Raw genomic sequence first — 13,455 nt, 5'->3', positions numbered from 1 at the left:
CATCAAATTGTTTCTATGCATACAGTGTGGTCTAGTCTGCCATCTAGTGACTGCTTTTGTCAGTGATAGTTGACCATAATAACTGGAGTGGTCAGCAAAGCAGATCATAGCCTGTTTTATGTTTGACCAATACAAAGATATAAGTATGTCTTAATGTATAAAACACAAAGAACGTTTTAAAAATAGCCATTTGTCTTTTATTTAAACAATTAATTTGTCTGGCAGTAAATGAAAGTCTCCCAAACGTAAGGACTTGATTTTGGTACCAGCTGTAGACTCTTCAGTGTGGTTTATTAAGATGTTTTTTTTGTTTTTTGTCAAAAGCTTTCCATTCTGACATCTTGAGCGTCCGCCTGGTGATATGAATGCAATTTGCATGCATGCAATTGTTCATCCATATGTGTGTGTACATGTGCCTTTGCTCATGTGCGCTTGATTTGGACTAAGGGTGGGAGGCACTCCACCCTGTCTATTCAAACAAAGAGACTGCTTAACTATTGCCAGACCTTAACTTGATGCGCATGCAAAAGCATGGATGCACATGCTCTCACTCTCTCACACACACACACACACACACACACACACACACACACACACACACACACACACACACTCTTCGGGTCTACCTCTCAAGCACTAAATATCAGTTGCAGATGAAAGAATCATTAATTGCTTCATTTTTGAAAATACAATAAATGTATTAATATACTGCTAAAATGACCAGTGACCCATTTTGACTTTTAAAAACAGAATCCTAAAACTTATATAAAACGTATAGTATCCCTCACATGCCAAATGGTGATATATTTCTGAGCAGTCTGAAAATAATCTGGCATGCATTTTTCTGAATGTATATATAAAATACTCTTCATAAACCCCCCTAGAAATATAATCCCTTTGTTCTTTACATAATCAGTGATTTACATAATATATATAAATCATACATAAAGACTCAAATGACATATCAATCACATTGTTGGGGATTTTACTGCTTCATGTAATGCAGGTTTATATTTAAAAGTATAAAACACAATAGATGTGATACAAAACAAGTGTTGTTTTCCCTGCCAACCAGCAGCCATCATTACATACTGTACAAATATGAGACAACAGGATGTCTATGAACTCAACATTAGCACCATAATTGAAATCAGTGAGCAATCATTTATGTGTATACATACATACACACAACAAGTCGCACATTTAGGAACACTTGCAGGTGCAAGGAAATGAAAGAGGAAAGGCACAAAGCAGGAAGAGGAAGTCAGAGGGATTGGACTTCCTCTGGTTTCTGAAAAGGTACTGATGAGCTCAGCTGTTCTATTGTCACTTTAAAAGCTTTCTTTTGGTCAAATGAGAAACCAAGACACAAAATGGCGGGACTGTTGCCTTGGTTTGTTCACAGCCACAAACATTCATGTTTTTAATATGATACCGAGGTCGGTGAAGAAAGGGGACAAGACCAAAAATTGCAGAAAAGCCAATTCACGTCTTTCTGTTGGAAGTGTTATGGCTCTAGTCAGAGAATCTCTGCATGTCGCCATCTCTGCGAACACTGTTGCTGTCCAGAAAGCGGTCACAAGGGAACTCAATGAGGTCCCCTTCCTCTAGTGGTGCAAGACGTGCTGGACGGCTGCTTTGGTAGGTGGTGAAGTCAGCGGACACAGAGGCGGACGCCGCGGCGGGACGATACGGTCGCCGGGTGGAGTACATGTGCCGCACGTGCACCGCCGTCTTCCTCCTCTGCAGCCTCCTCTTCAGGCTCCGCCCCAGCCAGACTCCGCCAATGACAAGCAGCAGCACGGCGTTCCCGGCCAGCATCGCCACCGTCACCAGCTGGAGGTCAGAGGTCAGCATGCCTCCGTGGCTGAACCCCTCAGGGAGAGTGACCAGCCCTGCACAGTGGTCACGGGGTGCAACTTGACACACGGATCCTCCGACTACTCCTTCCACACAGACCATGTAGGTCACATCAGAGCTGAGTTCTCGAAGGGTTACGGAGCGAGCTGTGCCACGGGCGTAGACATAGCGGGGGAAACGGTCCGGAGTACCAAAGCGGTCAAACAGAATCCGGTATTGGACTTCATCTAGGCCTGGCCCAAGTCCGGGTGTGTATCGGTGATGATCCCTGGTGGTCCAGTAGATGGTGACAGTACTAGATGTCACTTGATCCACTGAAACATTAGTGATGAAATGGCGGTTGAACACACAAGGATCTGTGATCACAGGCTGAGCCTCCTCCTGATCGGACCTCAGAAGGTCAAACTTTTCTCCTGGCTGGACTGGAGAAGTGGTGGTGAGCCCTGTGTTTAGATCAGTGGAGTTTCTATCTTGGTTTCCAGCATGACTTGGTGTAGAAATAGCTGGTGGATCGGTTCTGGAAATGGTATTTGACCTTCGTCTACCTTTGGCACGTTTCCCAGCAGCCTCTGCAGCAGGTCGTGACCTCGGGCTGAGTGTCTCTTTCTTTGATTTCTTTCTTTCCAGTGAAGAGGAGGGTTCTGCCTCTGCTAGACCCCCTTGGTCTCCCTGGATTCCCACCTCCTCTTGTCCTTCTTTCTTCCTTTTCTCTCGCTCTTTCCTCATTATGGCTCCATCTGTATCCCCCTGTCTCAAAGCAACACTTTCTGTCTTTTTTGCCTGGACTTCTTCACCTCTCCCCTCCTGCTTCATGGTATCCACCATCCCTACCTCTTTTCCCTCCACCTTTACCAACACCCCCCCTTCCCGGCTCTCCTCGGGCTCAACTTGGCTCCTACACAAGTGGGTCCAGTTCCCGAGGGGCTGCAGCTGGGAGCTGTTCACATAGTCCAGATATTTCCCCCTCAGTGTGGCTGGGTGGTGACACTGCACAAAAACAGTCAATAATTTGCCCTGAGAATGTGCAGCAGTCATCCATCTTTTCAGCTCCTCCATCCGACAGTCGCACGTCCAGTTGTTGCCATGGAGGTCCAGGTTGTAAAGCACGTTATTGAGGGCAAAAATGTCCCCGGACAGGCTGGAGAGCACGTTGTTCTTCAGCTTCAGCACTCTCAGGTGTTTAAGTTGTGAAAAAGCCAAAGAGTCCACGCTGGAAATCCGGTTGCGACTGAAGTCCAGCTCCTCGATGCTCTCCAGAGAGTCCAGGAGACCGGAGGGGATTTCCTCCAGCTCGTTGCCGTCAATCAGAAGCTCTCTGAGGCTCGACAGCCCCTTCAGAGCCCCGCTGTCCAGGCGAGAGATTCTGTTGTTGCTGAGGGACAGTTTGGACAACTTTTTTAGGTTTTGGAAAACGTGGTTTGCAACGTACTGGATTTCATTTTCAGACAGCAGCAGAGTGGTCAGAGCTGTGAGTTGGGAGAAAGTGAGTGCATTGCGCACGGCTGACTGCTTGTTGTGGGCCAGGTTTAGAAAGCGCAGGTTGGTGAGTTTAGAGAAAGCGTTTCTGTGAATATGCTGCAGTTTGTTGAATTCCAGGTGGAGATAATGTAGGCTGGTCAAACTTTTAAAAACAGAGTCCTGCAGAACGTCTATTGAGTTGCCATCAAGACGCAATTTAACAAGATGATCCAAATCGGTAAAGAGCTCCGGTGTGATTTTCTTAATGTCATTATTATTTCCACAAATAATTGTTAATTTCTTCAGGGATTGTAAAGTCCCAGCAGGTATATTTGATAAACGATTATGTCCCAAGTACAGCTCCTCCAACTTGGAGAGTTTCTCGAATGCTTTTGGGTGAATAGTTTGTATCTGATTGTACTGTAAATTCAACCGTACGAGGTTACTGTACCGTGTGAAGTCGAAAGCAGAGATGTTACTAATGAAGTTACCACCGAGGCTGAAGATCAGCACTTCCTCGGGCACCCGTGCGGCAGGTTTGGGCACAGTGCGCAACCCTCGATTGGTGCACATGAGGTGCTGCGGGTGCTGACATTCACAGCTGTCGGGACAAAAGCTCGTCGCCTGGGAGGAAAAGATGAATCCGTTGAGCGACAGCAGGAATAAGCAAGTCCCCACCAGGAAATAGTCGGTATCCATTCCCACTGTGCGGCTGGCACAGCCAGAAACTGATGCGGCATTCGCTTTACGTTGTTCAGGTGCAGTCGCCCCTCTGCACTCTCACGCGCAAAAACGACTCGTCCATAAAGCACTTGTTGCTCTTAAAAAGTGGAGAGAAAAGCGCTGCGCACATCAAGCACGCGGCTCCATCACTTTGCAGCATCTTCTATAGACCAAATTAATTTGTGCAGTGCGCTCTGATGCTGTCTGAGGGAACGCTCACCACCCCAATAAAGCCTCCATCCCCCCAAGTGGTCATCTGCTGCGAATTACAGAGTTCATGCGCAAAGCGTGCTCACACACAGACACACACACGGAGAGAAATAGTCCCTCCCCCGCAACTCTGCGACCCTGCCATAACCAGATGTGCACAAGTCTTGACGCACGAGATCCAGAGTTTTGCGCGTGCACGCAGGTAATTAAGCACACACAAACTTGCCTGCACAGGGAGAGAGGGAGGGAGAGAGAGAGACATTGAGAAACCCTTTGACCGAGTTTTCTGCGCGCCCCCGAAGCCACCGGGGGTCTGAGATCTGGATCGGATCCCTGGTATGGACAAAGCAGACGAGATTTCCTTCCCACGGAATCCCAAGAGGAACCCAAAGTCTTGGAATCCCCCGCAGATAGAGCAAACTCACTCATAAAACAAGTTTAACAAAACGCTTGAATTCATGTTATCATAGGTTTTTGATAAGCTATGAAAAATGATAATTCATAAAACCGCTGTATAGCCAAATGAACAGCTATGTATTCTGCTAGCTGAGCTGTCTGGAGACAGACATTGCATCAGTGAGCTACAATCAACACATCAACAGCACAGTCTGCACTCTGTAACCTACAGTAGGAACGCCATCATCATGCAGCTTAACTGTAATTTACCATTCTCTCATTAACGCGACTTGCGTTGCCGGGGCCACAAGGAGCACAGATGGTTCACATTTGCAGATGAGGAATTCAGGACGTTAAGTGTGTGTTAAGACTGAGGAGGAGAGGTGCCAAATCTGAGTGAAAGATCTTCCAACTTGAAAGTGGGGGAATAAATGCAGGGCGTGTGGAGCATGTGCAGATTTTGCTCAGAAATTTTTGCAGATTGAGGAACGATTCTCAGTGTAGCCGAGCCTACATGAAGGTTTATGTTCCAGTCCTGTCTGAAAAGCATGCGATGTTACTGCCAAGACATCTGCACATTTACGGCACATGAGGTAGAGTGCTTACTCACTACGGTACAAATAGATCAGTGTTTCCGGACCTTTCCTGTCCGACACAGCCCTGTTGGATGAGCTCAAGCTCCCCTCTATATACACCACATCCCATCATTTCTAACTGGATGATATTTGAACAATTAACTATAGAAAATTGGATATTGTTACATTTTATGTTCATACTTAAATTATCTATATTAAGGTTGTTGCATTCACAGCCTACTACTTGGAGAGACAAGTGGTTTCAACCGTTTATTCTTTTAGAAAACTATTCAAACTTTATACTTTACTTTTAGCTAACTGCTTCACCTTCTGTGCTCACTTGCTAATACGTTTTCACACACTCTCAATTGCAACATGTGAGGTAAATGTCTGGGAACAGAGAATAAGCAGTCCTAACTAACTCCTGCACACAGAGTCACACATTTACGTGCACACACATGCAACTTCCCCCGAGAAGCAAGTGATGCAATGGTTTCCAGAGCCGAGCTAATGGATGACTGTTGTAGCTCCGTGCATTTCCAGCACGCAGCAAAAGCCTCAAAGACACCCTGGTTGGCCTTCTCGTTCTCATGCATATCTGTTGGTAGACATCATAGACATTATAGCTGTGTGTGTGAGACACAGAAAGAAATACAACCCTTGGGGAAGCCCCCTCTCTGTGGGAGGTCATTTCCTGTCTGGCCATTTCTCCATAGTATTTCTGCATCTCTGCAGCCCCCCCATATCCCTTTCTGTCTTTCTGAGGAACACACACATTGAGAAAACACTAGACAATATAGATTTGGCCTCAGACACAGTGGGACCAGTCAAGTTAGTTTTATGGCTGTCGCCTGGTCTCTATCAGAGTTGAAAGGAATACACAAAAGATTTCATCAGCATGGATTGGCTTACACCGTAGCATCAAAAACAATTTGATCTTAACTTTAATGTAGTAACATTTGGAAGAGGATAAGGGTGACGGATCATTCTCAAGAGCGTAAAGTGTGTAAATGAGATGGACAGATAGCATGAAAGATGGAAACAGACAAAGAAATAAAAATAAAACAATATGAGGAGAGTGAGAGCATGGGATCGGGGGGGTGTTGCTATGTAAGACTGATGTAGACAGAGATTGTTGTGAGGGAAAAAGTGTTCTAGAGTTGACCCAGATTCATGAAGACTGGCACAATAGGCAGCATTGAGGACCCGTTCAGAGCTGTCTGCCACTGTGCCTGCACACAATGGCGGATGCAGACTGGTTTTACCATCCCATCCTTTTATCACCTCCCTCTCCTCCCGGCGGGCCTCTCACAGTCCAATCAACCGGCCATATGACATTTGAGTCTCTCAGCACAGAGAGAGAAAGAGAGAGAGAGAGAGAGAGAGAGAGAGAGAGAGAGAGAGAGAGAGAGAGAGAGAGAGAGAGAGGTGGAAGAGAAACCTAATTCCATCAGGGGGAGAAAGACAGAGAGAAGGGCTTGTATATCTGTCTGCACCTGAGCGTGTCTGTTCCAGGGCACTGACTAATCCTGTGTGTGCCAAAGTATGTCTGCATGTAACAAAGAATATCCAGGTCAGTGCAGGTGAGTTTGTGTGTGCATGTCAATGAGCTGATGCTGCAGCGTATGTAGGTCACTTAGGAGTGTTACATTTCTCCAACACAGTCTTCAGGTGTTGAAACAGCGTTTCTATGAATGAATGAATGAGGGAGAGGGACAGAGAAGAAGTGTGTGTTTGGAGGTGAGGAATAAAGTCAGTTTGTCAGTCTGCATGATGTGTCGTTGTACAAGCAACAGTAAGAATGGTTATACATGGTTTTATTATATGTATCCTCAGAGGTGGAAGTAACTAAATAGAGTATTCATATTTTGTGACTTCTTATAATTTTACTATATATTTATACTATATATATATATTTCTATCTATGTTAAAAGGAGATGTTGTGCTTTCTATTCTTCTGAATAAGCCCTTTTCACAGCAGACATTTCCACTGATTACTTACATTATTATATAGTGAGTACCACGTTTACATTCCGCCATTTTATTTGAGTGTCAGAAATTAGAGTTAAAATAGTGCCCTTCCACACCGAAATGCTCAACCTTTTATGAAGTTTTATTATTACATTTGTTCGACCCAACACCTGTCAGTTATGACACAAAAATAGTTCTAGAGTAAACTACTGACTTTCCATTGTGGTGAATGAGCAAACAAGGGAGTGATTTCAGACACAGCCCAGGACCCTGAAACTAAATCAGTTATGGGATTCAGTCATCATTATTTCTATCATTTCCACCTGTGCTTTTCTGTGTGAAAATGTCTTAAAATTTTATGAGTCAGTGGACCTTGAGGAAACTGTTTTGTCAACTGACATTTAAGGTCTAGAATAAACTCTCACGTTCGACCTTTGAGTGAGCGTGAAGATGATGTCCTAAAAGTGCTCAGGATAGTGGAACGTTTTAACGCCACAGTTCAATGTTCAATTTGACTTCAAACGAGCACAAAGCAGTTCAAAAATAAACAACTGTACAGTGTTAAAATTCTGCTTAGATTTGTGCATTAATAATTAAATACTACAAAGAGAACACTTCTCTAGAATAAAACCATTTTTCATCACAGACTTTTCATTTTCAGATTTTTTTTTTTAATTCAAGACTTTAACTTTACTATCAATTTTGTACAAAGGTTTACATGGAATTTCCCAACATTTTAAGAAATACAATTTCCTGACAAGAGTTAGATGACAATATTGATACCACTTAATAAACATAAAGCTACCACCGTCAGCCGGCCAGTTTAGCTTAGCATAAAGACTGGAATCGAGGACACAGTCTGGCTCTGTCAAAAGGTCACAAAATCTGCCCTCAGAATCGCTAAAGCTTTTCAATTAACACATTATCTTCAGGCCAGGCTAACTGTTGGCCTCTGTTTGTTGTCATTATGCTAAGCTAAGCTAACCATCTCCTGGTTGATATTTCATATTTACTACACAAGAGTGGTATCCATCTTCTCATCTAACTCTCTGCAAGAATGGAAGTAAGCGTATTCCCAAAATGTCAAATTATTCCTTTAATGGATTTGAATACTTTCAAACAACTGGTCTTCAGTCAAATACTAATCCAAATCTTTAATGAATTAAGTACATTTAAAAGTCACACAGGCTAAAATGTCAAAAGAGGTCAAATGCTGCATCTTACCATGCTGTGACAGAGAATGCACACAAGTACTAAAACTTACTTACACACATATACACGCAAGACTATAAAAATCACATTAAACACTGTTAGTGATACTCTTGAAGTGAACCTTTATCATGTAAAACGTTCCCAGAGACATGTCAAAATGTGCCCCATCGTACACACACGGCAGGACGGACAACGTAAGGGACTAATGAGCCTCACACAAAGCCACAAACTTGCAGGAAGTTGTGCTAATGGAAACATGAGAAGCCTATTGTGTGTCAGAATGCAGGGATCCCAGCGGCTCACTCTCCCCTGAGGGCCCAACAGAGACAATCCGTATGGGACACGTCCTTGTAACATAACACTGCATGAAACTAGCACATGGGGCTTATCATAGTAATCAGTGTAAAGGATGCGGCTGCAGTAAAGATGAACCACATGCTTTGTTCCCCAGATAAGTCCTCCAACGTGGCTCCATAGAAAACTGTCCAAACAAATGACAAATGGTCCCTGTGTATGGCAGAGTTGGAAATCATGAATTGACTGAATGTGTGTGTGTGCACTTTTGTTTATGTGCATGTGTTTGTGTCTATATTTGAAGCGTTCCTTAGTTTCTGTAAATAATCAATATGCCAAAGGAAGCAAAGCAAAGGGAAGGAAAAGAGGTGACGAGGAGGTATGATTGTGTGTGTGTGTATGTGTGTGTGTGTCTTTATGAGTGTGAGGAGAGTTTACATGACCAGCAGCTCCTGGGATCATTAAGTGCTTTAGCTAGAGCAGGGAATCATAGATCTAGTCCATGCTCACACGCATTAACGGTGTGTGTGTGTGTGTGTGTGTGTGTCTGTATGTTTGGATGAGTGAGTGTGTTTATACACTTAGAGGGAGATGGTGAAAGAGAGTCCATCCTCTCTGTGCAACATGTGTCTGCGACTCCACTCACATGTCGCTGTGAGCAGAGATTGAAGACGCTCTATGTTATACAGAATGCAGACACATTTTAGGTGCACCGACATGTATATAAATGATAGAAGAAGAGTGGAGGGAACACCTGGACCCCATGCCTCTAACCCCTAACATTCACACTGCTACCCCAGTTGGTTCCCATCACAGGAAGTAGAAAAATGAGGGGAAAAATGGAGGAGACGGAGAGTCTAGTTGCAGTAACTTGAAGAAACTTCTCTAGTGCGTAGAAAATACTAACAATCTAATCAAAAAATCAGAGCTTGTCACAAACAGCTGGCGCTGAAAATGTACCGTGGTCCGAGCGGCTGATTGCAATGTGGGAAACGCATTTGCCTTAGCATTCCTTTCTGCTTTGGGAGAGCTCCATGCCTCTCCTGCTTGACCTCCTAAGGTCATGTTTTGTCGTTGAGTCCAACATGTTGAACGAGCCGGGGGTGAGAGAGAAAGAGGGGAGGAGGAGGAGAGAGAGGGAGCGAGGGAGGGAGGGCAAAACTTTCCAGGTTTCAGTCAACCCTGTGAGACTTAAAAATGGAGGGAATAGAGGAGGGAAAGGGAGGTACTTGACATCTGGAAAAAATTAGAGAGCATGCTATTGCCCTGTCGAAAGGGTGGAAGGGGAGATAGAGGAATAAGGAGGGCAGTGTAAAGAATAGACTGTATGTGTGTGTGTGTGTGTGTGTGTGTGTGTGTGTGTGTGTGAGGGCAACCCTTTGATCTACCGAGTTTGATAGGAACTGTCTGCATGCACATAATCAGCCTCAATCACATAATAACACCGAGACAACATAATGCCTTAGAATCGTTAGATCACTGAGCTGTACAGGAGATAACACTCAGGTACCCCTGATAGGCTGCAGAAGGCTGCACGAGCACACCGAAACATGAAAGCGAGCACATAAAGACTGGATTAGCATCACTCAAGCAAACATAATGCAAAATAAGTCACAAACTAGAGTACCAGAAACGTGGGCTTTATGAGTCACTAAAACAAAGTCGTCAGTCAGTAATTCAGAGAGCTGAGACATCTGATCTGCAGCTGTTGATTCTCTCTGTTCAATCCCCACAGTGGGTGCTTCTGTGCAACATCGCCCTCTGCAGACATGGAACATCATAGCACGAGGAGGGGCCGGTACAGCGATATCATTGAGTGCTGATCCCTTCTGAGAAACTTTAATTGTGCTTTATTCCAAATAAGGCGACTCCAGGCTGATCGTGTCACAATCAGTTTCATGTAATTAATTGCAAATGTGTTTTTTAATACGTACGCACCACGACATCACAATATAAACTGAAATGATGGGGCCCATAAGACAACATCTCCATTGTTACCCAGTCGTAAGACCTCAAGTTAAAATCTAGTTGGAAGTACACTTTTGCTTTCTTGCAGAGAGTTGAATGAGATCGACACCACTCTCATGTCTGTATGGTGAAGCTAAGATAACAAAAGCCACCGAGCAGCACCTCTAAAAGCTCACTGAGTTATATTTAGTTTGTTTAATCCATACAAAAACTGATCCCTGGTCAAGAAATAGTACAGCACATAACATGTTTACACTTTGTTTTTTGTAGTGATTAGACAAACAAGACATAATGTGTTAATAAGAGTTGGTGGTAGTTTGCATCTTACGTTGAAATATCTGGATTAAACAGCTGTTTCCTGTCTTTGTACTAAACCAACCGCTGATGGATGTAGCTCTATGTTTACAGTACAGATGTGTATTATATCAATATTGTGCTTTCATGTTGCATTTTACGAAGTAGAAATGTGTTTACTCAAGTTAAATGAGTTACACTAACATCACTGTCTAAGTGTCTAAGTGTCTTTGCGCGAGACACTGAACCCCAAGCTGCTCCTAAAAAGCTTAGGATTGGTTAAATGCAGAGTAATGCCTGTTTATGTCTGTGACAATCATTTTTTAGTTTTATGTTTTTTATAAACAATAAACATAGAGTGAGAAAGAGGAGGTTATTAGGGCCCACATCTTGAGCCCTAGTGGGTTAATAGGATCACAGGTCATGTTCAGATATAGAACAGGGACCCTGTCAGTGTCCTGCTCAAGAGCACTTAAACTTCTAAGACAGAGGCTCTCTAGTTAAAGGGTGTTGTCTCTCTTCATTTACCCGCCTTTACACTTAAGGTCAAATTGCACAGTGCATGGAGCTCAGTAAATGACAGAGCTTCTTGTGCAGTTAAAACAGCATTAGGGACCTCCCAGTGAGCCCTCTTTGTTAACATGAGCTCACTGACGACCAGCAGTACTCAGTGCAGGAAAGGCGTCTCAAATTCCTGCGTGAATGCAAGCAGCTCTGTGTGCAGTAACCATATCTGACCTATAGGTGCCACTGTCACACATAATCTGCTTGTGTAATACTGTACTCATGTATCAGCCTCATTCTTATTTATGAGGGACTTGCTGTGTCTAAGTCATCGTTCCCTTAGTTATTTATATTGTGCTATTAGTGGAAAATGTTTGAACGTCATTGTCAGTGGATGTCTGGTGCATTTTCAGGTTTTCTACCTCACTGTATGTGTGTGTGTGTGTGTGTTTGTGTGTTTGTGTGTGTAGGCAGGTGTGGCTCAGAGTCTGTCTCTTGTCAGGTACGCCATGGGGTGTTCCCTTGTGGCAACAACTGTGCACTGCTTAGGTAAGCACGAGGGAATCCACCTGGGTTGTTCAATGGAAAGATCTGATAACACTGATAACCGTTTCTTTACGCATGTTCCACTTCCAGCATCACACTGCAGCACGTCAGCAATCAACATTAATTTTTTTCCCAGTCACACATCAGCGCCAACATTCCTTTTAGCTCCCTAAAACAACAACATTAGTTTTGTCGGTTTCGAAGTTTCTGGACACACCCAGCTCTAACTCCCCCTTTCAAAGAAGTCCCCCCCCCCTCCCTATTATGTTTTCCCTGCCCTCTGTTGCCATAGAAATAAGCCCAGGCAGGAAGTGACAGCCTCATGCCCATGCAAAGGAGGATATTGGTTTTGTATAGTAAACAAATCCAATGCATGGAGGTTCAGAGAGCTACAAGGACAATAGAGGACGAATGAAGGCTCTCAGAAGAAGACATAAGGAGCAGAACTTAAGACGGACGTTAAACAGAAACACACAAACACATGCTCATTCATTCACCCACACACACACTCATTCCGTCTGGGTGCAATCACACAACTTCTCTCACTTACTCATCGTTTCAGCAAACAGTCAGCACTTGTGGGTAAAGCCATCTTTTGCAACCAGAATGTCTGAAGAAAAGCACCAAACAATCTGTCATTTGGGCTGTTTACAGTGTTATGAAGCAATGACACCACACAGATTATTATTAACACATATCTCCACACCCTCTGGCTCTTATTCATGAACAAACTGTGTCCTACAGTCCACAACAGGTAATAATATTAAAGGAATTCATAAGTTGATAAACAGAAAAATGATAGAGTAATCTTTTGAGTCATTTTCCAAGCAAAGATACCAAACATTCCCTTGTTCCAGCTAACAATTACCTGCTTTTGTATTGTATTTAGTGATAATAAACTGAATACATTAAGGTTTTGGAGAGTTATTCAGACAAAATGAGCAATTCAATGACATAACTTGCGCTTTTAATGGCCAATTTTCACTTAACTTTTTGATAATTAATCAATAAAATAATTGGCACAGTACTAAATAGTTTATTTGCATCCGTAATTTGTTGTTATGGGATGCAGTATGACTTCATCTGACATCTGATGCTGCATATTTTGCTCTTGAACACATTGTTCTTGGTAATGTAGTTGTACACAATTAGTGTTATGGTCTGAGATTAAGGAGAGAAAAAGTAGCCTTTGTAGTTTTTGGTTGTTGTAATAAACATTTTAAATGAATCAGCATAGAGTAAGCTTTGACTACAACGCAGAAACAAACGTGATTGGTGTGTGAACATGGCTGAAACCAAATGTGAGAGTTGGGGTTACAGACAGAAACCATTTGCCATTCACACACAAAGGTCACATTAACCACGTGCGATAAACATAACTTCACCTGGAGCTATAACCTCTCACGCTATTGTCTGACGCTAAACGTTCACCTTTGGTTGCATT

General features: G+C 43.4%; 1 protein-coding gene across 1 annotated transcript; it reads right to left on the bottom strand.

Moving 5' to 3' along the window:
* Window positions 1-60: 60 nt before the first annotated feature.
* Window positions 61-4,255, bottom strand: tril (TLR4 interactor with leucine-rich repeats). The gene has a single exon (XM_068710982.1). It carries the CDS (start codon window positions 4,015-4,017, stop codon window positions 1,516-1,518), a length of 2,502 nt encoding a protein of 833 aa, XP_068567083.1. The 5' UTR covers window positions 4,018-4,255; the 3' UTR covers window positions 61-1,515.
* Window positions 4,256-13,455: the final 9,200 nt, after the last annotated feature.

Source organism: Cebidichthys violaceus, unplaced genomic scaffold (genome assembly GCF_023349555.1).
Source record: "Cebidichthys violaceus isolate CVI_PGR_0920_01 unplaced genomic scaffold, fCebVio1.0.p SCAF_16, whole genome shotgun sequence".
Classification (NCBI taxonomy): Eukaryota; Metazoa; Chordata; class Actinopteri; order Perciformes; family Stichaeidae; genus Cebidichthys; species Cebidichthys violaceus.
The sequence above is the reverse complement of the archived record's forward strand: the minus strand, read 5'-3'. Positions and strand labels throughout refer to the sequence as shown.